The sequence below is a fragment of the Giraffa tippelskirchi genome, chromosome 4, assembly GCF_054371585.1.
Source record: "Giraffa tippelskirchi isolate mGirTip1 chromosome 4, T2T-mGirTip1v1.2.pri, whole genome shotgun sequence".
In the NCBI taxonomy this organism is placed as follows: Eukaryota; Metazoa; Chordata; class Mammalia; order Artiodactyla; family Giraffidae; genus Giraffa; species Giraffa tippelskirchi.
The window spans coordinates 171,487,121-171,513,381 of NC_137278.1; the positions used below are offsets into that span (position 1 = coordinate 171,487,121).

Sequence of the window (26,261 nt, forward strand, 5' to 3'; positions counted from 1 at the left end):
CTTCCTTCCTCCACTATAGAGGAGATAGACAGACAGACAGATAAGAATCCTACAGCCCAGAACCAGGGAAGTGCACCCACCAGAGAAAATCCTGTTCTGGGAAACAGGCTCCCACAGGATGAAGACAGTAGCCTGACTTAGGGCCTCTGAACCCCTCCTGCCCTGGTCCTGCCTTGGCAGGGACAGGGTAGAGACAGGAACACGAATCTCTGCAGTGATTTTCAACTCTTTTAAAAGCCGCAGCAGGGACTTCCCTGGCGGTCAAGTGGTTGAGACTCTGCCTTCCAATGCAGGGGTTTCTGGTTCAATCCCTGGTCGGGGAGTTAGGATGTTACATACCAAAAAGCCAAAACGTTGAAACAATACTGTAAGAAGTTCAATACAGCCTTTAAAAGCAGCAGCAGCAGCCTTTCCTCAGGAAAAAAATCTTTCTGAGTCCCCCATATGAACAGCAGGAGATAAAAACCAGAGCTGCTTGGGAGGTGGAGACAGGGTTCCTGGGAACACACTTTACAACTACTGGTCCATGTGTCTGGAGCCACGGGGGAGAGAAGACAGTCGCTGGCTGGGTGCCCTAGAGCCCAGGGCAGCACCCTCGTTCTGCACGTCCCCGCGGGATGCCTGGCCCTCGGCCTCCAGGCAATCAGAGGGCAGGGTTCCCGGGCAGCGCCGCTCCAAGGATCAAATGAGGCGGGTGCCTAAAGCCTGAGACACAGGGCAGGGTTTGGAGACTGACCGCAATGACCCCAGCCCTCTGCACCTCCCAGCTCTCCCAAACGCATGGCCTCCTCACAACAACAACGAGAAAGGTTTTAAGTTACATATCCAGTGATGAGGCCATTCCCTCCCCGGATTTTATTTTAAACCCCAAATGCCCTGAGGCCTTTTGGAGCCAATTCTGAAGTCCACATGGACAGGTGTTTCCAGCCAGCTCAGGAGGCCCCGGCACAGGTGGGTGGTGGGGGAGCCCCAACCACAGGTATTTCAGGCCAGGTACAGGCTTTACAGGCTTCTGTGAGGGGCCTTCTCGCTCACTTCCTCTGAGAGAGGAGCTGCCGATTCTTGTCCATAAAAGGCCACGCGGCTCGCTCAGCTGTGATGTGACATCAGCCCCGACAGGAAGTACGGGAGGAAGGGAACAGGTCTTGTTCACCCACTGCGGCTGCCCAGGGCTGACTCATCAGACGTTCACTCAGATAATGCCTGCTGGCCTTCTGCAGGGCTGCCCTCTGGGGGCACCTGGAACAGGGTTCTGCCTGCAGGACCCGTCTTCAGATCAATAGGGTTTTTCTCCAGAACCGACTGAGATGTGGATACAGGCCAAGCAAAAATGAATGCACAGGGCAGTTGCAGCTTCGACAGCCCACCTGAATGGGTGAGAGATGACACGACCAGTGGGCTTGCGACTGTCCACACCAAGGGGGCTGTTTTTCTGCTAAAACTGCACAGCAGACCCCCAGGTCACCCGCTGTGGGACCCCTGCTCGGTGTCGCCTGGGACAGAAGCCTCAAGCTGCGGGGACAAACTCCAGGGCTGCAGGTTACTTTTCCCAAGACCCTCTCAGGGACAGCATTTTGGTCCTAGTGGGTGAAAACACCAGGCACTTTGCCAGGTGTGAAATGTGGAGAGACTTTTGGGTTTGAGCTCAGATGTGGGGGTTGGGAAGGTTCTAGACAACCGGTAGTCCTATCACCTGCATCTAGAAGTCAGGACATCGAGTCCTGAGAAACCCAATGACTTGGTCAAAGCACATAAGCTGGGCCAAGAAGCCAGGCCTCCAGATTCTTCCCCACGCTGCTCCCATAGGCCAGAGCCTCAGAGCTGCACGTGATGGGCTAGTCCCACTGACGAAGGGTCACACCAGCCTTGCAAGCTGTCTGCTACTTTCTCCAAAGCCATCCTAAGTCATGAGCTTGAGTTATATAAGTGCATGGGAAGCAAACAGAGGTGAGGAAGAGGGGGCAAAATAATGCCTCCTGTTAGCGGGTTGCTGCCAAGCCTCGGTGGCCTGGTGTCACGGCACCCAGGGGAACCTACCTGCACCCCACTGCAGTCAGTGAGCGAGGAGAAACACCCACTGGTGGCTCCCAAGCACGTGGTGGTGTCACCAGCCATGTTCTCTTCAGGAACAAAGGTGGGCCCAGACCAAGCAGACACTCGAACCAGAAGCCAGGGGACCCCACTCGGTGCCTCTGCCCACGCTCTCCCCCTGTAGGGTCGGGGTGTGAACCCTGCAGAGGCCCCAGTCCCAGGCACAGGAGGCAGAGGTCTGGTAGGCCTCCCCCACCAGCACCCCTGACAATTAGGAAGAAACTCAAGGGACTGCTCTTTCATTCTGTTAAGAGGCCCCAGACAAGCCCCATCTTGGTTAAAATGCATCCAGTGGCTCACGCAAGTAAGCTCCTGGCGCACAGGTAAAACGGCCAAAACCACTGCTTCTGGCGCGCGGGGCTGGGAACAAGAATTTCTCAGAGTGAGGCTGCTGCTAAGGCAGCTCTCATGAGTCTGCCAGGATGGAGGGAGACTTAAAAGCCACATGTGGATATAGACGGCCCACAGTAAAGGTCACGAGGACATCTGGAGAGACCTAACAACCCCTGAGGCCAGTTTTACCCTCTGAAATAACCCCTCATGGTAAAGGAAAGACAGGCAGGAGTCCTGGCCAGAGAGCACTAAGCCACAGGTCACAGCCCTGCAGCGGAGAGGACAGGCGGGAAAGACAAAGGGACACAAACGGGATGAGATGGACACCACCAGGCAAGCTCAGGACAAACCTGGCTTCAAGTTGGAGCACAAACAGCCCTCCCAGGAGACAGCAGGCTTTGCAAACGTCCCATTGATGGGTTTGGTCCAACTTAGAGAACCAGGAACACCAACACTAGGGAGACAAACCACAGTGGCACATGAAGATGCGCCCTGAAGAAGCCAGGGGATCCAATGTCTCGAGAAGGACAATCAAATGAAATAAAAGATGGGCTGGGGACTGTGGGGCCAGTATTTGCCCCCAGAACATAGCTTCTGTTCTTGGCTTTCAGCTTAGAGGTCTGCCCTATTGTGTTTGCAGTCCAGCTCGGGTTGGAGAGACCAGCTCTTCCATAAGAGTCAGGAAGTCCAGTTGGAATGACACCCCGAGCCCCAGTCAGCACCACCTGTTTGCCAGAAGCTTGGAGTTATTACAAAGGTCAACACTGGGCCATTAGCCTTGGTCAAAACTAGAGGAATTTTACAGAAGCCACTGATGTTATCCTGAGTTTTACACCTGCAGACTCTCAGCTCCCTTATCTCTTTAGTTTGGAGGAATTTATCTTGTTCTCCTCTGATAGCTTAATTCCAAAAATCAGACAGGCAAAGGAAAGCAATCCTTTCCTCCAAGCGCACCAGTGTCCAGCCCTGACATACCGGGACACGCTCTCTTAGGGTCTCCAGCTAAGAACTTGAGAAAATAGGAGAAATGAGCTTGTAGGCAGCAGAGAGGTTAAAAGCACAAAGCGTCTTAGCCATTAGAGATGTTGCAGGTGAGTTTTTGTTGTTTGCATGTTGCAAACAGGGAGATGTGAAGTAACAGAGACGTGGGGCCAAGTTCTCGGCCACCCGCAAAGTTTCAGATTCCGAGAGGTCACTTCTTTCTTCTCTCCCACTTCAGTCGGCCCAGAGCAAAGCCAAGCCAGAGCTGAATCCTTGAAAAGGACCCGTTAACCACAGATTCCTCTTCTAGAAAGAACATTTTATAGAAATGAGACTGACAAGCGTGACCACACTGTAAGTAGGCAGCCTCATTTCAGGAGCCGACTTTCCTTCTGGGGGGCCTGACCAAGCAGCATCTATGTGCGGGCTCTAGTGTTGGGGTGGCAGGCCCAGGGCTGCCTGTCACGACGCCCCTCTGGTAGCCTACCAGCACATAAACAGAGGATTGCTCCAGAGCCAGGGAGGAACTGTCTCTCATGTGCCCGACACCCTCCTGAAGACCCACCCTTGAGGCCTCGTCAACCCCAAGGCCCAAGGACCAGATCAGACAAGCTGGAGGCTGCATCTGCCAGCACATGCCTGTGTGTGTCACGTGGTAGCTGCGGGGATGGCAGCTAGATGAGCCACTTCCTGTGCATGCCGGTACCCAGAGTCTGGCCTCTCGGAGGAGGCTCACCGAGGAGACTTTTAAGAAGCTACCTGAGGAAGCGTTTGCTTATCACCTTCTTCAAGCAAGTGGGAGAGCGTGTGGTAAGCAGTTCTCGCAGAAGGCAGGGACTGTTCATTCAAGACATGGCATCTCCAGGCCCCACTGCCACCTTCTATGGGACATTCATCACAGGACACGGCCTCTCATTCGATCCTTGGAGTAACCCTGCCAAGTTCGTTTATCTAGTCAAGAGGCAGACGAGAAAATGAAGGCCCAGAGTCGGCCCCAGTCGGTCGGGACACAACAGGGCCAGACTCCAACTAGTCCAAACCCTGTGCTCTCTTCTCCACACACTTTCTGCTCACCAGGCTAATCTCTCCTTCAAGCAAAGGCCAAGAGAGACCCAGCAGACTAGACTCCTCTGATGACCTGCTCCAGAAGCGCCGTGTCGTCTGTCAAAGCTGAACCCCCCACCCTCCTGCTGTGGTGTATCTGCCTGCCTCTCAGGCTCCCAACCCCAGCAGGGCTGCATCCAACACAGCTGGCTGGCAGGGGTGACCGTGTGGCAGCAGGGGCGACAGAGTGCGGCCCTAGGGTAAGCCGCTGCCTCCGGGCCTCCCTGCAGACAGCGGGGCCTTTGTGTGCAGCTGGCTGGCGGGGCTCCCTGGCAGGGCCTGAGCCTCCTGGCTGGCACATTCCTGCCTAAGTGGAATCGTCATATCTGCGGCTTCCTCGGCTGCCTGTCCTGTGAGTCTGCTTTATGCAGGAACCGTTGATGCACTTTCGAGCACCTCCCCAACACAGCACTTTCCCTCTGGAAGACCTTAGAGGGTAGACAGCTCCATGGGAACAACAGTCACCAAGGCCAGGTGAAGGTGGAAAGAGGGCCCTAACCGGCAAAGCCAACAGGGAGCATCCCTCCAACTCCAGCCAGGGAGGAGGACCAGCAGTGAGCCCTGGAAGATGGGCACCAGGGTGAGAGGGGGAGAACTGGTTTCTGGGGCTGGCTCTCTGGGGGCCTTTGGACAGTCAGTTAACATGTCTGGGCCTGTCCTTCTACCTGTGAGGCAGAAGGATTGTCCTCAAATGTAAAGAGAATGATCAAATTCTTCCCTTCTTTGCTTACCCAGAAAGGCTACTCAAGCACTGAGAGGCAGGTGGACACTCACCAGCCCTTGGTGACCAACCACCCTGGGGCAGCTTCCACTGAGGAGCAGAGGTGGGACTAGCGTGGAGCAAAGGGTTAAATAGTTCTTGGATTAGTTCAGGTCTGGAATGAGAGCAGACCCTGCTGCCCCTCCCCCAGCAATGTTGGGAGCTCATTAAAATACCAGAGTCACCACCAGTGAACCAAACCCGGTATTCTAACTAATTAACATAGAAGAGAGTCCTTTTCGTCTCCTGCTGGGGGAGATAACTGAGCTCCAATTCTCTAACTGGCTGGGTCTCCTGTGAAAACACAGGCAGTCTTTCCCACAGAGGGAGACTCCCAAATTCCCCGGGGGCAGCCCCTGGTACCCTGTCCTCCAGAGCTGATGTATGCCTTCAGTCTTCTCTCATCTTTCCAGCCTTAGACCATTCAAAGCCTTCCGCTTTTTACAGAATCCTTAGGAACGCATCAACCACAAGGTAGGAAGACCCAGTAATGCCCAGGACAACAAATTAACCCAACGGGAAAGCCAAGGTTGGGAGGGTGAACCTACTAAGTCACCACAACTTTAATTAAACCCAAGGCTGAGGATTAAAACAAACAAAACTGGGCCAGGCATGCCTGGGCTGTGTCATAACCATTTATTGACACACACCTGCCAGCCTTTCCACAGGATCCGACCTGCGCGGGGTGTTCCGCGGTGACTTTCTGACCACCCCAGGCCCCAGCGGCAACATCTTCTTCTAAACTCTCAAGACATCTGACACTTGCTGCAGTCGTGTTGACACCAGATATAGGTGGCATCTCATCCTGTTATACAGCTTTGGCCACAGATCTCTGTGTACAAACATGTCTGTCTCTCCACCCAGACTGCCAGCGCTTCCAGTGCCAGAATAATGTACTCAAGCATTCTGGCACTTTCCATCTCCTACCTCCATAGCCTAATCTTGAGTACTATGTGCTGCCATGCCTCACCTCGTGCCTATGGCAGACAGCACTAATCTATCCCAGCATTCTCTGGCACTGAGTCTCAGATCCTTGCCAACACAGGGCTAGGCAAGGTACTACTGACTGATTGGAGCTGACACTTAGAATAAAACCCATCTGCAATACTTAGTCCAATAGTTCTGAAGTAAGTGGGGGCAATGTTGCGCCCCCAGGGAACATTCAATAGCAATGTCTGGGGGCATTTTTGATTGTCACAACTGGAAAGGGAGGGTGCTATTGGCATCAAGTGGGGAAAAGCCAGGATGCTGCTAAGCATCCCATATACTCAGGATAAGTCTCACCCCCACCCAGCCTGCAACAACAGAGTATCCAGCCCAAATGTCAGTGGTGCCAGTTTGAGAAACCCTGGCTTAGTCTAACAAATAGATAGAGAAACCATATAATTTATCAACCAAACTGGGGTGCTTCTGAAAGTAAGAGGGCAGTGTCAATACTAACTGCAAGACAGCAAGCATAAATCAGGACTTACAGGCAGACCAGAGCATTTAAGAGATGAAAGGCAAGGGAGGTCCCTAGGAGAAGTCAAAGAGCTCCTCTCATAAAAGTCCCCAGACAAAGCCACCAACTCCCCTATTTGGCAAAATAAATGCCAGTATGTCATAAGCCACAGCCAGCTCAGGGACGAAATCTTTTTCTAGTTCTCATTTAAAGAAAAAGCAGAAAAAGAACCGTCTGGCTGTGCCTTTTAGGATGCGTGTGTCAGAGACCAGACTTGTGTTTCTCAAAGCCAGGGGGGCTGTGTGCACTAAGTAAAACACCCTCTCCAAAAGAGAGAAGCTGATTCTAACAACCTGAGGACCCCAATGCTCCACTGGTATTACCTGACTTAGGGCAAGAACCAAAGACTCCTCTTGGGAACTTTCTTTACTGGTGAGCCATCTTGTCATAACAGGGCAACTTCTGTTAATTAACTTCCTCCCTGTTGTTTCAAGAACAAGAAATCTGTTGCCAATTGCTTTGCTGGTCAACTGTGTGCAACGAGAGGGAACTTGGAAATGTCTCTGGTCAACATGGGGGCTGAAGAGCTGCACCGAGTCCAGCATGAGGCAGAGAGTGGGTGAAAACTTCTCAGTTTGAGGTTCAGAAAATACGTGGACCCAGCACCTACATAGATCATTAAAGAGAAGCACTAAGACCCTAGGTTCCTCGTGCCTGCAGATGTATTTCCTATCCCTGTTCTCCAAAAGATGAAAACACCCACCCATTTGTCCTCATAATTTGAGGCAGCTCCTTGGTTCCTGTCAAGGCCATTCCATTACAGCCAAGACTTCCTGCTCAACACAAAAGAAAGCTCCAGCCCTCTGCAAGTTCCCTTTTCCTTTTTTCCCCAACTGTCTCTAACCTGTAGAGCTGATTTTTGTCCCTCAAAATTATCATGGTTGAACACATATAACTCGGGCAAATCTCTTTGGAAAGAAGTCCCACAGGTTGTTAGAAAAAAGGCTAGCAGTCTAATTTCAGAAATTCCAATCCCTGGAGCCATGCTATAGTATATCACTACATTATTCTTATCATAATGGCTTGACGAGAAGTGAAAAAGCTCACTTGCTAGAAAAAAACCTTTTGGGTTCAGGATCCAAGTATGGGAACATGCTCTAACTCAGCAGTGCAGAGCTCAAGAAGACTCCAGCCTGCATGAGGCCAATTATGAGAGCCAGGAGAAAACTGACTCATAACCTCTAGAGACAGACTCGGGCTCTTCTGGAATCCCACAGAATGTTCTCCCACCAGACTCTTCTAGTTAGCACTCTGAAACTGACATCCTACTCTAAAAACTAAAAGGCTGCCTTCCTCAAGGAATTTTGATAGATGTGAATATGAGCCAAAGGGGAGGTCAAACTTGTACATCCTACATAATTCACCAAGTTTGGTGATGAAACACCTTCCACAGCACTGTGTGGATGGTACAAGACAGGCCCACATGTTGCCATTTTAAACCACTAAACCAGGGATAAAGTTAACACAAGACTCATCACCACCACTGCCTAGATTGACTATTAAGTTTAAAGAAAAAAAAAAACCAGGATGCCCATGTAATAAGACATGAAAAACCACTATCAATATAAGATATGAGAACATAACCCTATGCTAAGTAGTTGGCTAAGCTCTGAGAATATAAAGGCAACATGGGCCTGGTCCACACCTAAGTCAAAGTATTACCAGGGTTAGCCCAGACATCCTCCCTAGCTGGCAATAATACTTCAATCACGTCTTTAACAAAAGAGTAGAGACTTGCCAGCTACAGCAAGGCAGATGGAACAGGCACGGTGGTTTGAAGCAGAAAGGCCTATTGGAGAAATACAAGGAGTTCCATGAAGCCAGGAAGCTGGAGAGGTAGGCAGTAGGCCAATTAAAAAAGGGACAGTGTAAGATGAATCATGTTCCAGGCTTGGGTGATTGGGTGGATGGAGAAATGGCATCTGGGAGCAATGGCCTGCAGCAATCAACTAATAGAGCTGGTCCTCAGCTGGAAAGTGATGGCAAAGCCACTGAAGTGGGTGGGGCCATGGTCCAGAGGATGAGTCCTTGAGGAACACCAGGTGTTAACGGGACAAGACGTGAATGGGGCCGTAAAGATTAGGGAACCATAAAATCACAGGAAGGAAGGGCTTTCAAAAGGAAGTGGTCAAGACTGTGCAACCCTAGGAGAGGTTAAGTAAGATAAGAACCCAGAACTCCACAGAAGGGAGGGTGGCCTTTACCAGTCTGGGAGGGCAGCGGATGACATGCAGGGGCAGGAGTATGGCTGAGAAGTGCTGAATGGAGGCCGTGAGCATGGATATTTCCTCTAAAAAGCTTCACTGTGATGGAGGAAAGCAGAGACAACCTACAGAGGGCACAGAATCCAGGAGAGACTTTGTCTGTTTTTTTAAAAGATGTAAAAACTCACATGTTTCCAGACTGGGGAGAAGAGAGGAAGAGGTTAAAATCATGGAGGAAAGGGAATAACAGGTAGAAGAGGCAGCCCGGAAGTCAGAGGACTGGCACAGGAGCTCTTGATCAGAACGAGAAATTGGGAAAATAATTAGGAAATGCACTTTTTTTTAAAGCTTCTACAATATTCTATCAACGTATAAACACCTCCTTTGACAGCCACCAGCCTTGGCTCTCAAGCAATGGCTTACAGCTCTTGATGCACAGCCCCCTCATCAGTACCACTGATACCAATCCATAGGATCACCATGGCTGTGAACATGAAGGAGCACATGCAAAGTTGCCGACAAGGCTGCAGGTAAAGACAGATCCTTGGAAGGCTGAGGGACTCACCTTGCATCATACTCCTATAGGCGGTGTCTGTGATAGCGTAAATGTGGGGGGGCATCTCATGCCTCTTCTTGCCCTTGTACATTTCCACGATCTCTTCAGAATAGATGGGCAGGTTCTTATATGGGTTGATGACCACACAGAATAGGCCTGAATAGGTCTGAAAAGAGTGACAAACGGGAATGGGTTAGGAAGTTTGACTCACAATGTCATGGAAACTCTGTGGCAAAATGTCTGCTGCCTCCAAGGACCCCAAGTCAGCCTGATGTGAAAGCACCCACTGGAGCCCCTGGTTTTCCAGGTCCTGCTCCAGCAGACCTGCCGAGGCATGGGGGCACCACCAGCATTTCTGCTCTTTCAGTGAGGGGGCTCCCTTGACTGCCAGACTGCTGCCAGCTGTGTGTGTCAACAAGCGTGTGCTTTGGGCAAGATCTGGGGCAAGCTTTATGGACAGTAGGAGTCCAGTTATAAAACTGAGATATAAGGACAATAAGAGATGTGTTTGCCTTTGTGAGAGATGCACAAAGGGAAAAGGATGTGGCTGCAGCAAGCCAACTGTGTGAAGATACAAATTATTCTATCCTAAAGGACTTTCTGAGATATTCAAGCTGAAACTTTTCCAGCATTGGGAAAGACTCATTATGCTCCTCAACCATCTAGATCCTTTGTGGGAGAGTAGATCACTGACAGATACCCCCTCCCTGGAATCTTCCAGAGACACTAACATGAAGGTCTCTAAAAAACCAAAAAAACAAAATTTAAAGACCACTGTCCTGTCCCCCATGATCTTTCTCCAAGACTCAGGTCTCCTCTGAAGGGGAACTCAATTTGTCAGCACTCACAGTGAGACTCCTGGGAACACACCTGACACCCCAAGTCTGAGTTCACCAGGTTAAATCAGACCCCAGAGTCAAATCCCAACAAGGGCAAGTTTCTTAACCGCCCCCTCCATTTCTCAATCTGTAAAATGGGCACAGGCCAGCTAGTTGATCCTCATTGAGTGAGGGGCTCGGAGTAGTTCAGGAAAGCAGTTTCTAGTGGCAACAGTCTAGGCAGACCTGCCTTTCCTTGGTGTCTTCTAGGCAGACCTGCCTTTCTTTGGTGTCTTCTTTTTCTAATAATTTCCCTGCTATTCTTTTTTTCCTTCCCCTCCTCGCAACACACAAAAAAAGACAGGCTCCTAATACCTGGATAAGACTCCCAAGACCACCTAGGGGACATGGGTAATCACTGAGGGACACAGCTCTCTTTAGGCAGCTGGAGCAACACAAGCACCTTCTCCCAAGAAAAATAGGCCAGAGGCCCCAAAGAACCCAGGCGAAGCGAGGCCCACAAGCCATGACTCACACACCTGCAGCCCCAAACTCTGCTGAGTGACGGCTGAAGACCACAGGGCAGGTTCCTGGCAGAGTTGGGAGCAGACCCAGGTCCCACGACCCCCCTCCCCACCCCCAGCCAGTGCAGACCTCCTTGGCTGTGGAGGCTGACTCTCCAAGCTCCTCACATCTTTTTGTTTCCCTCACTACAAGTGCCCTTGACACTCACTGTCTCCACTGTTGCCTCTGGATCCAACAGCAGCCCATATCTGAGGGGCTGTGGATGTATCAGTCCAGTCCCTTCCACCCCTGCCCTCTCCAGTCTCGCCAAAAATGAGGGTGGATCTTGTAGCCAAATCCAAACAAAGGATCCACATGGGAACTGGTCGTCAGGACAAAGCCCCCTCCCAGCACTGGCCAAGGGCTATAGGTCTTGAACTTTCCAAGCAGCAGTTAGGCTGAAAGCAGAACTCCAGAGGGATCCACCAGCCACGCACTGGCCCGCGTGCAAAAGAGCAGCTGAGCTTGGGACATGAACAAGTGTGTTTGGTTGCCTCTTCTGCTTGGAGGAGGGGATGCAAGGCCCTTAATTTCCTTTCTTCCTGGGATAATCAGTCAATTGTTTTCCCTCCAACTACTCTTTTCAGGAGGGACCAGGAAAGCTCTAAAGCAAAGCTGTCTGCACGTGGTATCACCAAGCTCTGGCTCGGGTATATGGGAAGACAGGAGCGCCTTGGGGAACCTCTGGTTTTCCCTCCACTACTGTCGGATGGGGACGAGATGGCAGGCCAGGCAGCAGTGAAGTCATCCCAGGAGCTCAGAAACAAGTGTGCTTTGTTCCTGGGGTTTGAGAAAACCCACACTCTAGGAAATCCAGCCCGATGAAAGTAAAGGACACGTGGCCACACATTTAGGGCGCGCCATGGGGCCAGATGTTTGGAAACAGCTGGTGGTGACAGCAGAAGGACCCTGGGGTTTAATAGGACAAGTCATTCTGACAGCTGGGTGGGCAGATGGTCCTGAGGGGGGTTCAAGAGGACCTCAAAATTCTCTGGGCTAATCCCATCAAATCAGTGGACTATCAAACTAAGCCCCGTGGAATGAGCACTGCAGCTCAGGTGGGAGGCAGGGTGCTGTACCTCGAGCCCATCGCGCTGGAAGTCCGTGGAGGCACAGACATTGAGCAAGTGGCTCTGTTCCCACCCAGCCACACCAGGGAGCTGCTCCATTCATGGGCCACAGAGGCCCTTTGTGCCCGACCGCCCTCTGTCCCCAGGCCTCCCCACACCGAAGAAACAGACAGAGCAGCTGTGGCGCAGAATTACCCCACGCCTCCCACAACGCCAGGCAAACACACCACACAAAGGCTCCCAGGGTCGCAATTTGGAACCTCGTGTGCAGGGGGCGGGGGGGCCTGTGAATGAGGTGGCGCCCCCTTGCCCAGGCAGCCCCACCAAGCAGCTTTGATCTTCCTGAAGCCCTGCACCTGCTGGGGTCTCCAATAGGGCAAATGCAAAGACAATCAACTTCCTTCTGGTGAGGATGCTGAGAAGGCCAGCCAGACGGAGGCAGGAGGGTCTGTGCCCAGGAGAGGCCAGCAAAGATGCAAAAACAGGAGTTAATGCCTGATGCCTCCAGCTGAAGAGTTTCAGTAAAAAGGCTCAGATTCTGCTCCTGAGCTTACAGGCATGAGTCCATGCTTGCCTAGAGAGCAAAACCCATACTCTGGGAGATGAAGCAACTAACACACTTTCATAACTAATATTCCCATCTGCAGTATGCTGATAGGCAAGTGCAGGCCACCAATTTGTTTCATACTCAGCGGTTCTTTAACAGGACCCAAGCTTAACTGAGACACGTACAAAAGGCCAAGCAGAGGGTCAGAGTTACCTTCACCTACAACAAATGGCAGCAGCTACAGAGCCCAAGCCTGAATGAGCCCAGGATTGGCTGGTGCTTTACAACATTCTCACAACTCCTTGTAGATGGGGAAGTGAGGCCCCACGTAGCCATGTCAAACGTTCGGGGAGGGCCAAGATGCGAACCAGGTCCTGGAGGCTCCAACTCACATGACCTGAATCACTCTGCTTTACTGAGCAGGACCATTTCTTACAGGCCAGAAGAGTGGTTCTAACATAACTCATCAAGGATACCAAGGGGAGAGTCCCCTGCCCAGACAATAGCACTTACTCCCATCTCCCCTTCACAGACAAGCAATGCTTCCTTAAGGCCGTTTGTTTTTCTGCAAGTCACTAATTCTGAATTTCAATATTAATACCCCAAGAGAAGGGGGCTTTTAATTTGGTCCATACAATATTTTCATCAAGAACAGATAATAAAACTCCTGACTTCCAATCTCAGGCCTGCCAACACCTGGCTGTGTGTGTAAATCCCTTGCCCTCTCCGGGCCTCAATCCTTCCCACCTGCCATATTACATATTAGAAAGCTGGGCGAAGCTGGTCCATTAAGGACTTTTCCACTTAGATAGGTCAATGTATCTCCTTATCCTCCCAACTGCGAACACCGCCCACTTATGTAAATAAGTCCTGGAACCACCCACTCGCGCAGAGCCCCGCCCACTTATTTAGATGAGTCCTGGGACCGCCCACCCACGCAGAGCCCCGCCCACTTACGTAGATGAGCCCTGAGTAGTAGCGCTCCTTGAGGTTGTGCAGCACCGAGGCTTCGTTGAGGCACGTGAGCTCCGCCATGTCTTCCACCTTGGAGAACTTGGGTGGATTCATCTTCTGGATATCATCCTTGTTCACCTTCACCTTCTTCCCGTTCTCCACCAGCTCCACAATGGCCTCCTCACCCATCTCTTCCTTGAGGCTGGCGGGCTCAAAGCCACTCTTGTCAGAAGGCACCCATACCAGCTTCTTGGCTGCCCAGTCGGCCTGGGCCAGGGGGTTATTGATGAAGTTTTTATCCACATAGAGATACTTATCTGCAGCTTGCTGCGCCATGGTGACTCACAGCCAGGACCTAAGGGAGAAAAAAGGATAAAAGGTTAGCTATGCACCACACCAGCCACGTAAAGATCACTCATCTCATATCTTTTCAAACTGTACAGCATTATAATAAGTAAATTATGGATAACCAGGGTGTACAATTTGTCAAAATTTTCTCACTCTCTACTTGCAGGAGAAAGATGGACACTGCTGAAGAAAAAAGTGATCAAGGATTCTGTAAGGAATTAATGGTAAGATGTATCCTAGGGTAAATGCATAATCAAATCTGTAAACAACAATTGTGCCAAATGATGAGCATAATAAGAATCTTGGACAGATGTAATTATAGTCACACAAGGCTACACTCACTAAGGCTAGGAAAGTGACCACACAGTTTAAGAAGACTTCCAACAACAACAGATTTCTAGTTACTCCAAAACAGGCAACTGACTACAAGTGCACAGAGTGTTTAAGTCTCCAGTTTAAAAAAACTTTATTTCACAGAGTCAACCAAGAGAAGAAAACACAACACCAGTATGTTGCCAACAGATTTTAATTCCACTGCCCCAAGAAATAAGGCGAAAAGGAAAGATGTCAGGCTCCAGGAAACATGGAGATTAAGTAATGACTGCTTCCTTTCTGGGGCACTAATGTGAAAACATAACCCTCACAATTCATAGCCCAGGAGAACTTAAGCCCATGTGTGTTTGCTTTTTCTTAAGCTCATTTGCAAAACAAAGATGATAAAATAAGAACCCCTCACATCTGAGTGGTTTTATAGTTTATGAAATACTATCACACACACTTCTCTATCTCAGAAGATCCTCATCCTAACAACTCTGTAAGGTGGGTAAGGTAAGTGTTATTATCCCATTTTACAGATGAGGAAACAGAAGCTCTCTGGAGGTAAGGGGCTTTGTCCAAAGTTACCTAGGAAGGACTCATGCTCCCTGGTCTAACTCCTGCTTCCCATGGCCTAACCACAGTACTTATTCCTGCTCAGAGGCTTAGCTGGGATCAGCTGGGAGGACAGCTGTTTTGAGTGAATCAAAAGCAGGACTTAGAAGCCCTGATCTAGAAGAGATCCAGCCAGAGCCACCAGAAGAATAGCCCAGAAGCTTACTGCCTAGCTCACGACACAGAAAGGTTTTTCCCTTATGAGATCAAGGCCCCCTCCCCAGGTCCAGGAAGCCAGGAGGACCCCAGATCCACATCTAGAGTCACATAGTCTTGCATGCTTCCAGGTCCCAGCAGGAACTGGGATGCCAAGGAGGCTTGGGATGGAGAGAACAAAAGGAAAAGTCTGGGCCATCCAGGCCTTCTTATCTGGGCTCATTAAATGGTTTCCAGATCAAGGCTGAGGGGCTCCCTTGGACTCACTCCAGGAGAGGCTGTTTTCCAGGAAATCTGCTAGCTCCCCACCACCCCCACCCCTAACAAAGAGAAGGCAAGTCCAAGGAGCAGAGCCTGGCAGCCTCCCCAGCAAGCTCAGTCAGTGGCTTTGTTTACATTCCCAGCAAACCCTGGCAGCCCCTCTCAGGGGACCAAGGGGCACCATCCACCTGCAGGGACCACCGCCAGAAGAAGCAGGCAGAACTCAGAGTTAGGCAGCAGCAAACAATGCAGGAATGGAATGGCTGCAAACCACCTGGCTGGCCTCATCTGTGTGGGGCTGGAGGCTGGGGGGCTGGACAGGCCCACTGCCAGCTGTCCTCGCTTCTACACTGGCCAGTCCATTCAAGCAAATCAGAGGCTTCTCTCTGCCAGAGCAAATACCAGTTGTCTACTGCCTCTCTGCCGTCCATCTGACCACAGGCCCTAGCACCCAAGCTCCCCAAACCAACCTCCCCAGTCACGTCACCACCAAGCTCAAGAACCTGCAACAATCACTAGGCACAGGCCTCACTGGCTGCTGGTTCTTAGCCTTTTCTCAGACCTCAAATAAGTAAGAGATGAGACAGTCTCCCACTAGTATGCAAACAGGGATTCACTTCAACCCTTTCCCCCCAACCCCAAGCCCACTGCTTGTTAAGAGTTCCACCAACCCAGCCCAGTGAAGGGGGTCAACCATTAAGTACCTACCCACCAACATCGAGCTCAGTTTATTCACAACCTCACTTAACCATCAATCACCCTGGGGGAAAAAACCTCTTAGTACCCCCAGTTTACAAAGGAGCCAACAGCCCAGAGAGGGCAAGTCACTCACCCAGTTGCCTAACCCCATGGGCTAACCCAGATCTGCCTGATCCCTAGGTTTGGGCTCTTCCCAACACACTTGTGCCTGGGGTCTTGCAAAAGAAATCCGTCCAACAATTTAGTGGGGCTAAAACTGCCAGTAAATTGAGTAGAATACCAGGAGTACAGGGGGACACATTCCACGACATTCATCAGATATCTACTGGGCATCAGCAGGCAGGTGGGGAGGCTGAGAATGAGCCTTATGGTGTGGACCATGTAGCCTGTCAAAAACAGAGCAGGCTGAAACAGAATTCTCGCTCCCTCGGCCTGTGACTCTCAACAGCCAGCAGCCCATCAGTGATGTCAGATTGACTCCTGGCTCTCATCAAATTCCAGTTCACCCCAGCAACTCCAACCCTGGGGCAGCAACAAGCAGCTACCTAGGCTGCAGGCCATGGGCACATGACCTTCCCTGGGAATGTGGGTAAACTGCCCTTTGAGAGCCTGGAGGCCATGAACTTACAGCGGGTAGCAGAGGAAGACTCCACCCAACCCCTCCACCTTAAGCTCCTGGTTCTGCCCTACCTTCAGGCCTCAGTGGGAGGGCAGGGGGCAGGTATAGGTCTGTACTGTCTACCTGACAGCCATCAGAGACCTGCAGGCCAAGCATACACTTCCTGTAAGAGAGAGAGGTACCCCCACGCCCTCAGACCTCAGCCTCCAGGGGGGGGCTAAGCCCCCATGCACGGTGAGCTTGAGGAGTCCCCACTGGCCTCAGCACCTCAGAACTTTTCATTAAGCACTCCCACTTGGCCAGGTCAAGGACAGAGCTGTTTGGTTTTAGCAACTCTGCTGGAATGATATGCATTACCACCAGTGCCAAGATCAATACACGAGCCGGACTGGTAGGGAGGGCCGCAGAGGTCATGATAAACAATGGAGTTTCTATTCAAGCCCTCCCACTTAGACCCGGAAGGGAACATCCCCATTTGAGGGTTCAGGGGGGCACAGGGCTGCAACTGAACTCCTGTTTTCACCTGTGTTAGGTAGAGGCTCCTGGGCCTCAGTGCCCAGAGGGGAAGCCGGCACTGCAGACAGGTTAACGCTCACCTCTAAGGACGCAGGTGGAGCAAGCCAACCCTGTCCAGAGCTATGAGCAGTGAAATAAGGACTGTTACAGAAAGGACACCAGGGAGGGACTGCCTGATGGCAGCAGCCAGTACACTGCCATTTCTCCCTGCCCTGTCCTGGGACCATGCTAAATGGCCTCTGAAATTTTTTTAAAACTCCATGTAACAGAACAGTTTACAGAATGAAAGAAAAATATCCCCCCCACTTAAATTCCTGACATTCTCCCCACAAAAATTAGTTTTCTGTTTTAATGGTCCCTTCTAGTCCTGGTTCATAGAAACACTTGATTTTTAATTATCACAGGCAGAGCAGGGAATTCTACATTTTGTATTTTCCCTCCTGACTCTGACCACTTCCCCACAGGGCCCCACAGAGCCTATTTGTTGATCACTTTTATCCAAATGCTTCACTGTTACAGGTGATGACACAGAAACTCTGAGAGAGAAGTAACCACTCCTTCATAAAGCTGGAGGAGTGAGGACTCAGACCTAGGACCTCTGACTCCAAAGCCTCATTGGCAATCACTTTTAATGGCTGCATAATATTCCAAAGTGGTGGGGTTTTTAATTTTGTTTTAAGGAAAAAAAGAAAACCATCACTTACTAGGCCTTTTCGTCTTATCTAGTGGACCACCTTGAGATAAATTCTCAAGTGGAGTTATGGGAGCAAAGGAACATCCAAGTGTTTTTATGGTCCCCAGATGTATTATCAACATGTTTTCCACAAGAGTAGACTGATGTGCTTGGCCACTTGGGCAGGGTACCCACACGCAGCATGCACACCAGCACTAAGAGAACTGTCTGCAGGAAAGAGTCAGATTAGGGAACCTCAAAAGTCCTGGGAAGCAGCAGGACCAGGCCAGCAAGGGGTTAAGGAGAAAGGAGGCGGCTCTGGCGCATTGCAGATCAGATCAGGCTGAGGCCAGCCCTTCCCATGCTGGCTTCCTGTGGGTACCAGTCCAACTCCAAGAAACCCAAGGAGTTGCCTTTTTAGGCCATAATCGAGAGGACACAACCAGAGGCTAAATTAGGATTCTCAGGAAATGATGAAACTGAAAGTAAATAGGTTGACCAAAAACCTCTGCTTTCAACCCAAAATGTCATTCCTCGATTATTTGCCTTCTCCCCCTTCCCCCTAAAGACCCATTTGGATCTATTACTCCTTCCTGTTTTCCCAAGGAACCGTTTCTCTCCCTCCCTTCAGTTGGTTCTCTTTTTGTTATACTTGTTTGTGTGTTTGTTAGAAGAAACTGCCAGTCTCTTGAAGACAGAATTTATTGTACTAGGACAAATCAGTGGTCCAAACAGTGAACTTTTCCATTCCTAGACAGTAGGATTTATGTAAGCCTTCTATGGACCAAGTTTTAGGCTTGAGCTTTCAAAGTCATCGCAATTCATCTGAAAGCTACTGATCTTAACTCATTGTAAAGTACTGCAGGCCTGCTACTAAGGTCTTCATTTCCTCAAGCCTCATAATCATTTCATAAGGGGTATGTCATCATAGGGCTTCCCAAGTGGTGCTAGTGGTAAAGAATCCATCTCCAATGCAGAAGACATAGGTTTGGTCCCTGGGTCGGAAAGATCCCTTGGAGGAGGGCATGGCAACCCACTCCAGTATTCTTGCCTGGAGGATTCCCATGGACAGAGGAGCCTGATGGGCTACAGTCCATGGGGTCACAAAGAGTTGGACATGACTGAAGCAACGGAGCAAGCACGCACGCATGTCATCATAGTCATTTGATGGTGGGGGAAATGAGGTTGAGACAAGTCACAAAACCCAAGTTCAAACTCAGAGCCACTCAGCAGCAATGCCCTGCTCAGTTTCTACTCAGACTGCCCCCTCCCGGGAGCTCTCCGGGGAGAACATGACCTGAGAACCCACCATGGGGAAGCAAACCAGTAAAACAGACATTAATCATGCCAACTCCAGGCTGCAAACCCCATCTCCCCTACCTTAAGTTGGCGGAGCTAAAAGTAAGGTGAGGGCCTTGGGGGAGCCATTCAAGTTCTCTAAGCCAAGGTTCCAGTTCAGAGACCCAGGCAGCCTCAACCCAGACCAGAGCCCTGTTCCAGCTTAGTCACTGACATCTGCAAGCAGGCCCCTTGGATTTCTTTCAATCACCACCCGCATCCCAGAGAACACAGGTAAACAGGCCCCTTCTCTTTCTCCTTACAGCCACTGCTGAGTGAAAAGGTACCTGAGTACCACTGTTAAGGAAGAGTCTGTGAAAGTAGCTGCTGAAATAATATAGAAATTTTCCAACCCATGAGATTTAATTATTCAATCAACTAATACATACTGAGGCTCTACATGCAAAAATACTGTGACAAAGGTGCAAAGGACCCAAGGAGCTTTAATGTGGTGAGATGACAGGACAGACATGTACCACTCGGGACAGTGCCAGTCTGAGACTTTATTATATAGAGTACAGAGTGGACAGAGAGCAAGCTCCTTGGTTTTCTCTCCCTGTCACTGCTGTAGTCAGCATCAAATATGGTGAGCGTCTAAAAGACAGGTTGCTCATATGGATGAAGAGGACATAGAGCCGGCCGTCCGAATCTGAATTCCACCAACCATGGATCAAGACTCCGTGAAGGAAGACAGAGGAAGAGCAACTTGTTTATAGAGAAAGAGAAAGAGGAAATTCATTGGAAAACTTGGAAGCCCAGGGGAGTTTCATGGAGGAGATAACATTCAAGTTAGATTGTGGAAGATGGGTAAAATATTGATGGGGGAGGGGAGAGAAGGTTAGAAAGTATTCCAGGCCAAGGGAGAAGAAAGTATAGTTTCACATGAACTATGAAATTATGTGACCACATAAGGCAGGGCTTCTCAGCCTCAGGACTGTGAACATTTTGGGCCTGGTTATTCTTTGCTGCGAGGGCTGTCCTGTGGATTGGAAGATGTTTAGTAGCATCTATGACCTATACTCACCAGATGCCAGGGGCACTTGGTCCCCAGTTTTGACACCAAAGACATCTCCAGACACTGCCAAAGGTAGGGAGTGGCGGAGGGAGAGGACCCCCAGTTGAGAACCACTGAGTTAAGGGATAAGCATGAATAAATGTTGCATCAGGGACCCAGACCTCTCCTTAGTAAATTTTCTCCCAACTCTCAAGTGCACAAGACAACTTTCCTTAAAACTGAAGTCCTCAACAAAATGATTCCCAGGATCCAAACAATGACCATCATGGATGGCACCATCACCAAGGAAGGATGGTTCCTTTTAATACACTGTAAATTAAGGGATATGACCACTATTGGACTGTACTCTAAAGATTCCTAAATGCCCAATTCAAAAAAGAAAAAAATCAGGCAAAGGAGGCTGATGTATCGATACCTGCCCTGGCAGGACACAAATTTCCGTTGGAGTCTCCAACATGGCAGCTCAGCCAGTGACTCATAAGCAAAGTTCACCAGCATCAAGAGGCCCAGGTAATTAACGGAAGACAGGAAGCAGCCACGTTGGGGAGAGCTCCCAGGGCTGGGCCAGCTCACTCCATCACATCCTGGGAAATCCACCAAATGCTCTTTACTGGATGGTTTTGGCAAATCAGGATCAGTCCCAGGGATGATACCCAGGGTGAATGTTTCCACCTACCAGAGGGATATCTCCACCTGGAGGAACCACAACCATCATCACAACTGAACTCTCCCCAAATCTACACTCCCTTCTGGGTCTCCATCTCTGGCTAAGACACTGGCCCTCTGGTCACCCAAGACAGTCACTGTAAACTCTTCCCTGGTGGATTAGCAGGCCCTCCGCCAACCTCATGGCCGGCATCCCTTCCTTCCAGACCAGGCCTGCCTCCCCTCCTTTCTGAGCTGTCATAGCTGCCTCCTCACTGGCTCTTCTTCCCCCGAGTCTTCTACCTCCTTCAAATCCAGCCTCCTCACTGCCTTCAGGATGACTCAGCAGCTCCATTTCTATGCTTGCTGCTTTCTATTTTATTGATATTCCTCGCCCGTTCAAAATAGTTCAAGACTTCCCCAGAATAAAATCTAATCATCTCTGCACAGTGAGTAGACCCCTTGTGATCCCCATTAATCTCCCCCATGCTCCCAGCCCTTCTCCCCCATCTGCCCTTTCTTTCTCCCTCAGCCTAAGCCATTCCCAGCTCCTCAGAAACAATTCCTACACATCCCACTCGGCTTACCCCTCCAGGCCTTTGAAGAAGAGGTGCCTTCTGCACCAGGAACCCTCTCTCAAATAGCTCCACGCTCTGTTCTCTGCTAAGAAAGACTTCCCTTGTGTCCTTCCCCTCTGGGGAAGGTTCTGTCCCTGTCTCCACTGCAGTAATCCAGCAGTCATGAGGACAGGGACCAACTTTCATTCATCTCAATTTCAAACAGCGCAAGGCCCGACTCTGGGCAGGTGCTCAATTAAAGTTTCCAAAATGAATGAACATGAAACAAGGTGACAAGGAGGCAGGAGTAATGGGGAAGGTTTCAAGGAGACTGGAGAATCACCTTGAGCTGTGCAAAGAAGCCAGAGAGTAAGAAAGCTGAAGTGACAGGGAAAGCCGAGCTGAAAGCACACATCAGGGTCACAGCTACCTAATTTGTTACAAAACCCAAGCCATTTGTGGACTAATTTTTATATTCTCCCCAAACAAAAAGGGAAAGAAAGCATATCAGGGCTTTCAGTCCACAGAGAAAGAGTACTAAAGCTAAGTTACTGGTCCCCAAGAAGCTCTGCATACGGCTGAATAAACCATCACAGTTTTCTGAAACCACCTAGCACCCCCTGATTAACCAAGGAGGAGGTGCCTACCATTTACCACCAGATGTAGCAGAAAGGACCTCAGTTGGTGTGGCGTGGCCTCTACCCTCATGGGGACCCAGGAAAAGCCTGAGTCACCTTTCCTGCCTCTCTTGGCCCTCGGTCTGCATCTGCTGAGCAAGCGCTGTAGGCATGTTCTGTGGTACCAATTCAGAACAAAGACAGGACTTGGAGAAACCACTGCCACGCAGGGCGCCAACTCTGCAGATCCTGAGATAAGTGTTTGTAATGCACTGTGATGGAATGCAGTGGAATGGGCGCGAACTTGGAGCCAGGTAGCCCAGGGTCTGAATCTTCCAGTTGTCACTCCTGTGATCTGGAAGCTGTGAACACCTCCATTTCTTCACTTTAGAAAGAGAAAAAAAATACTGACCATGGACAATTGGAGGAACTGTAACTCAACTTCCCAGCAAAGAAAACACTCTGACACTTACTAGGAACTCCCCTCCCAACTCCTCTATCTTGTCCTCTTGATCTGATTAATCCTAATCCTTCCTGGAAAGATATCCGGGGCTTATGAAAACCTTCCAGAAGTCTCGGGGTTACGCTAGTCCACAGAGAACAACATAGTACAATCTGGTGACCCCCAGACATAATGACTGCACGAGGGGACAGGGCAGGTTGGAAATGCTCTGTCCCATGGCCCTCCTGCTGAGAGGCACTGGACACCCAGATTCTGAGATGCCTGCAATAAGGAAGCCCACTGCATTTTGTCCCCTCGGGCTTTGTTGTTATTGCTGTTGTTGTTTGGTCCTGTATCCTTCAAGAAAAATATGTGTCAGTGCTGGCCTGGGATATGCCATCTTGTGGGATGTGTGCACGAGGCAGGTGAAGAGCTGGCCAGAAGAGCTGGCCAGAAGAGCTGGCCTTTGAGTCTGGTGTGGTGTTGACCAGCTGGGTGTGACCCTGTGGACATCGCTTTGCTGGGCAGTGGTGATCAGGCTCAAATAAGATAATGGACACAAAAGCTTCCCAATATAAACAGGGCGATTCAGCCTCTCTGCTGCTCGGGGCCACCCTCACAGCAGCCCCCCAACCCTGAGGTGCTTGCTCACTCTCCCCAGGCTATGAAGGGGGCAGGGCGACTCCCCTCCCCACCTCAGGAATGTTGTTTGCTTACAGAAGAAGCTGGGGCTTGTTTCCATTAGCAGTATTTCAACCCAGGCCTGTGTTGATGCTCAGCAGATAAGAAAACCAGACCAGAGACAGGCCAGAGAGGAATTTAGCACCAGAGCCCCAGAACCCTCCCCCTTTGACCTTCTCTCCTCAGAGGCCATCTGGAGAGGCTTCCCGGGATGCCTGAGCTCCCCAGGGAACACCAAGACGCAGGGCCTGCACCCAAGGGACCCAGACCCTCAAGAGTGACACCATAAAGTAGTATGTAAATGCCCTCCTCCTAAGTGAGGAATAGGGCATGGGGGCAGGGGACATGGGAAGGAGTAGAGATTGGCAGTGGGGGCAGGGGGGGTGCACAGCTGCTCACCAGTATCTTATCAGCCATTGAGGAATGTGGACTTTATTCTAGGACAAGGGGAGGCGGGAGAGGGTGACATCATCAGATTTGTATTTTAAAGAGATCACCTTCCCTGACCTCCATTTAAGAGGGCAGCAAGAGAAGTCAGCAGTTGAAAAAATACCATGGACCAGCCAGGAGGGGGGCTTCCAACCTGAGAGAAGAAATAGTTCCATGACAAGGCTGGGGAGAAAGGGATCCCAGGCCACGTGAGGGGGACAAAGGGAGGTAGACCTCACCCTGTGAGCTACCACTTGGAACAGCCCGGCTCAGGGGGGACCTTGGCAGCCCTGCCAAGCTCCATCAGTTCCTCCTAAGTGAGAAGTGGCCCAGCATCCCAGGAACTCTGCGGTCAGTGTTACCAGAGTATCTTGGGCATAGATCTGTATCAGGTGTCACGGAGACCAATGCACCCAGGTGAGTCTCCTCCACTGAGATACCATCCTGTCCTTAGGGCCACGAGGTACATTTTTAATGAATGAATCCAGCTAATCAGGGCAGAAGAAGTTAGTGCTTAAAGACAACTCCACTGTTAAGAATTCCAGAGACTGCCCTGGTGGTCCTATGGCTAAGACTCCAAGCTCACAATGCAAGGGGACTGGGTTTGATCCCTAGTCAGGGATCCAGATCCCTCATCAGTTCCATTCAGTTCAGTTCAGTTGTTCATGCTGCAACTTAAATAAAAAGAATTTCCACCATTCAGAATGACAGCCCTTCTCACCTAAAGAGAAAGATCCTCATGGCCTTTACAGCTTAACCAACTCCCTCAACCAATGCCTCTATCTTTCCAGCCCCATCTGTCTTGTCCCCTGCCAGACACTCATTCTAACCATGGCTCCCTAGAGGACAGTCTTCACTCCATCATGACCCTCCACTCGCCCAAGCAGCCTTTCCTAACACCGATACATTACTGCTCTTTCTCCTCTCCCCAGGCCTGCTCCAGCTGCTGCTAAGTCACCTCAGTCGTGTCCGACTCTGTGCGACCCCATAGATGGCAGCCCAGCAGGCTCTGCCGTCCCTGGGATTCTCCAGGCAAGAACATTGGAGTAGGTTGCCATTTCCTTCTCCAATGCATGAAAGTGAAAAGTGAAAGTAAAGTCGCTCAGTCGTGTCCGACTCTTAGCGACCCCATGGACTTCAGCCTACCAGGCTCCTCCATCCATGGGATTTTCCAGGCAAGAGTACCTTATTCTGGAACCACCAGAACCTCTCTCTGCGTGCCCCCATCATCCCCAGAACTCCTTCAGGTGCTAACTGAACCCAGGGTTCAGAGAGCAAGTCCTCCTCAGTCAGTCAATGCTTGTGGACGTGACCTTGACTGTTCAGAAGGCTTGGGTTTACAGTCCACATCATGTCTTCCGGAACCTGGGTGTCCAGGAGAATAACCATTCCCTCCTAACCCCCTCTGTCTGGTGTCAAGGGAGGGGAGCAGACACACCAGCAATGTAGCTCTCACTCAAAGGTAAGAGGCTGGGCGAGCACGCTGCCAGATAAGTCATCAGCACTGGACCTTGACTTTGCTTTTAATTGGATCAATATTTGTGTAGTGAGATCACACATGAGCCTCTCCTGCTCGGTAATGAGCTTCTATTTGGCTGCCCAGAAGAAACTGCAGAGAAGCAAGTTGTTCCAGACATGGGGGTGGGGTCCCCTCCCAAACAGCAAGGTGCAAGTGACACCCCGAGATATGCCCCAGGTTTGACAAGGTTGACAGAATTGCCTGGCCTCCTTCCGTCAGGAACTGTGCATGGAACACACCACCCTTCCCTCCTCTGCAGGAGCATCTCTGAGCCTCGAGAGCTCCCCACTCACACGAGGGGCAACTCTGACCTTCGGAGTCCTGCACTGAAGTTATTCCTTCCCTTTGGTTCTGCTGATGATAGCATGGTTTTTCTTTACCCAACCCTGCGAACACAGTTTGCTGAAACCCAACACAGAAAAATAACCATACTGAGAAGATGTAATTATACGGCCACAGTCTCAATGGGAAAGTGCGGCAGGCTGGATTCTGGAGCCCACATCAGGAACAGCTGAGGAGCCCAACCCGAGATCAGAAATGAAAGACAATTTTGAAGATCACTCAATCCAGGACCCACCAGGCCTTCGGCAGCTTGTTATTCTGATTGATGTTTAAATGACACAAAAAACAAACAAAATCCCTGAAAATCCCAGCCTCTACTACCAACAGCCATCCTCATCCCATTGCTACCAGGCTCAGAGTTCTAAGGCCACGATGGGGCCCAGGCACCCCTGGGTCCCTGATGACTGATCTGAGTAGATGTTGAGTAATCCCTGATGAACTTTAGGAATGGGGAAGGTTCCAGTCTCCCAAAAGGTCCAAACTCCTAGGACCAAGCCCAACTGACTCTCTGCCACCCGTTCTTAAAGTGCCTAAGGATAACCCCAGTAATCCCACATCTTCTTTTCCAAACCTCAGTGACTCTCTTTAGTAGATGAGGTAGGAAAGGCCCACAATGAGCTGATCTGTGGCCATTCAGGATCATATCAACGTCCTCATTCTTCTCCATTGCCCTTCCAGCTAAATCTAATGTACACTAATCTCCATGTTATTTCTAAGGGACACATGACTGGTCAACAGTTATCTTCCTGAATTGATCAGGCAGTCACTTAAGACTCCGAGAGAGAACTTCCAAATGGTTAATAACTTATTCATGACCTTTATGAGGAAGGCATCTTGAAAGAATTAGACTCAGGAGGCAGCCAGACTGGCCGGGGAACTACAGACCCATCACTTTACTAACAGGACAAACTGGGCCAGGCCAACGGGGCCCCTGGGCCTCGGTTTATCCATCTGTAAACTGGAGATGCCACGAGCTGCCCCAAAGGACAGG

The 26,261-nt window shown here is 50.4% G+C and overlaps 1 protein-coding gene and 1 long non-coding RNA gene across 5 annotated transcripts in view; one reads left to right on the top strand and one right to left on the bottom strand.

Annotated features, from left to right (window-relative positions):
* MYH9 (myosin heavy chain 9) overlaps positions 1-26,261 on the bottom strand; it is an 85,858-nt gene that overhangs the window by 41,620 nt on the left and 17,977 nt on the right. For all 4 annotated transcript variants that reach the window (XM_081591420.1, XM_081591418.1, XM_081591419.1 and 1 more), the window contains exons 2-3: positions 13,487-13,838; positions 9,540-9,696 (exon numbers count right to left, since the gene is read on the bottom strand). In XM_081591420.1, the coding sequence (XP_081447546.1) occupies positions 9,540-9,696; positions 13,487-13,819 (490 nt within the window). In that variant the 5' untranslated portion in view covers positions 13,820-13,838. The remainder of the gene's footprint in view (positions 1-9,539; positions 9,697-13,486; positions 13,839-26,261) is intronic.
* LOC145545962 (uncharacterized) lies at positions 13,499-14,543 on the top strand. The gene is made up of 2 exons (XR_014082366.1): positions 13,499-13,862; positions 13,998-14,543. It is a non-coding gene; the product is annotated as an uncharacterized LOC145545962 (long non-coding RNA).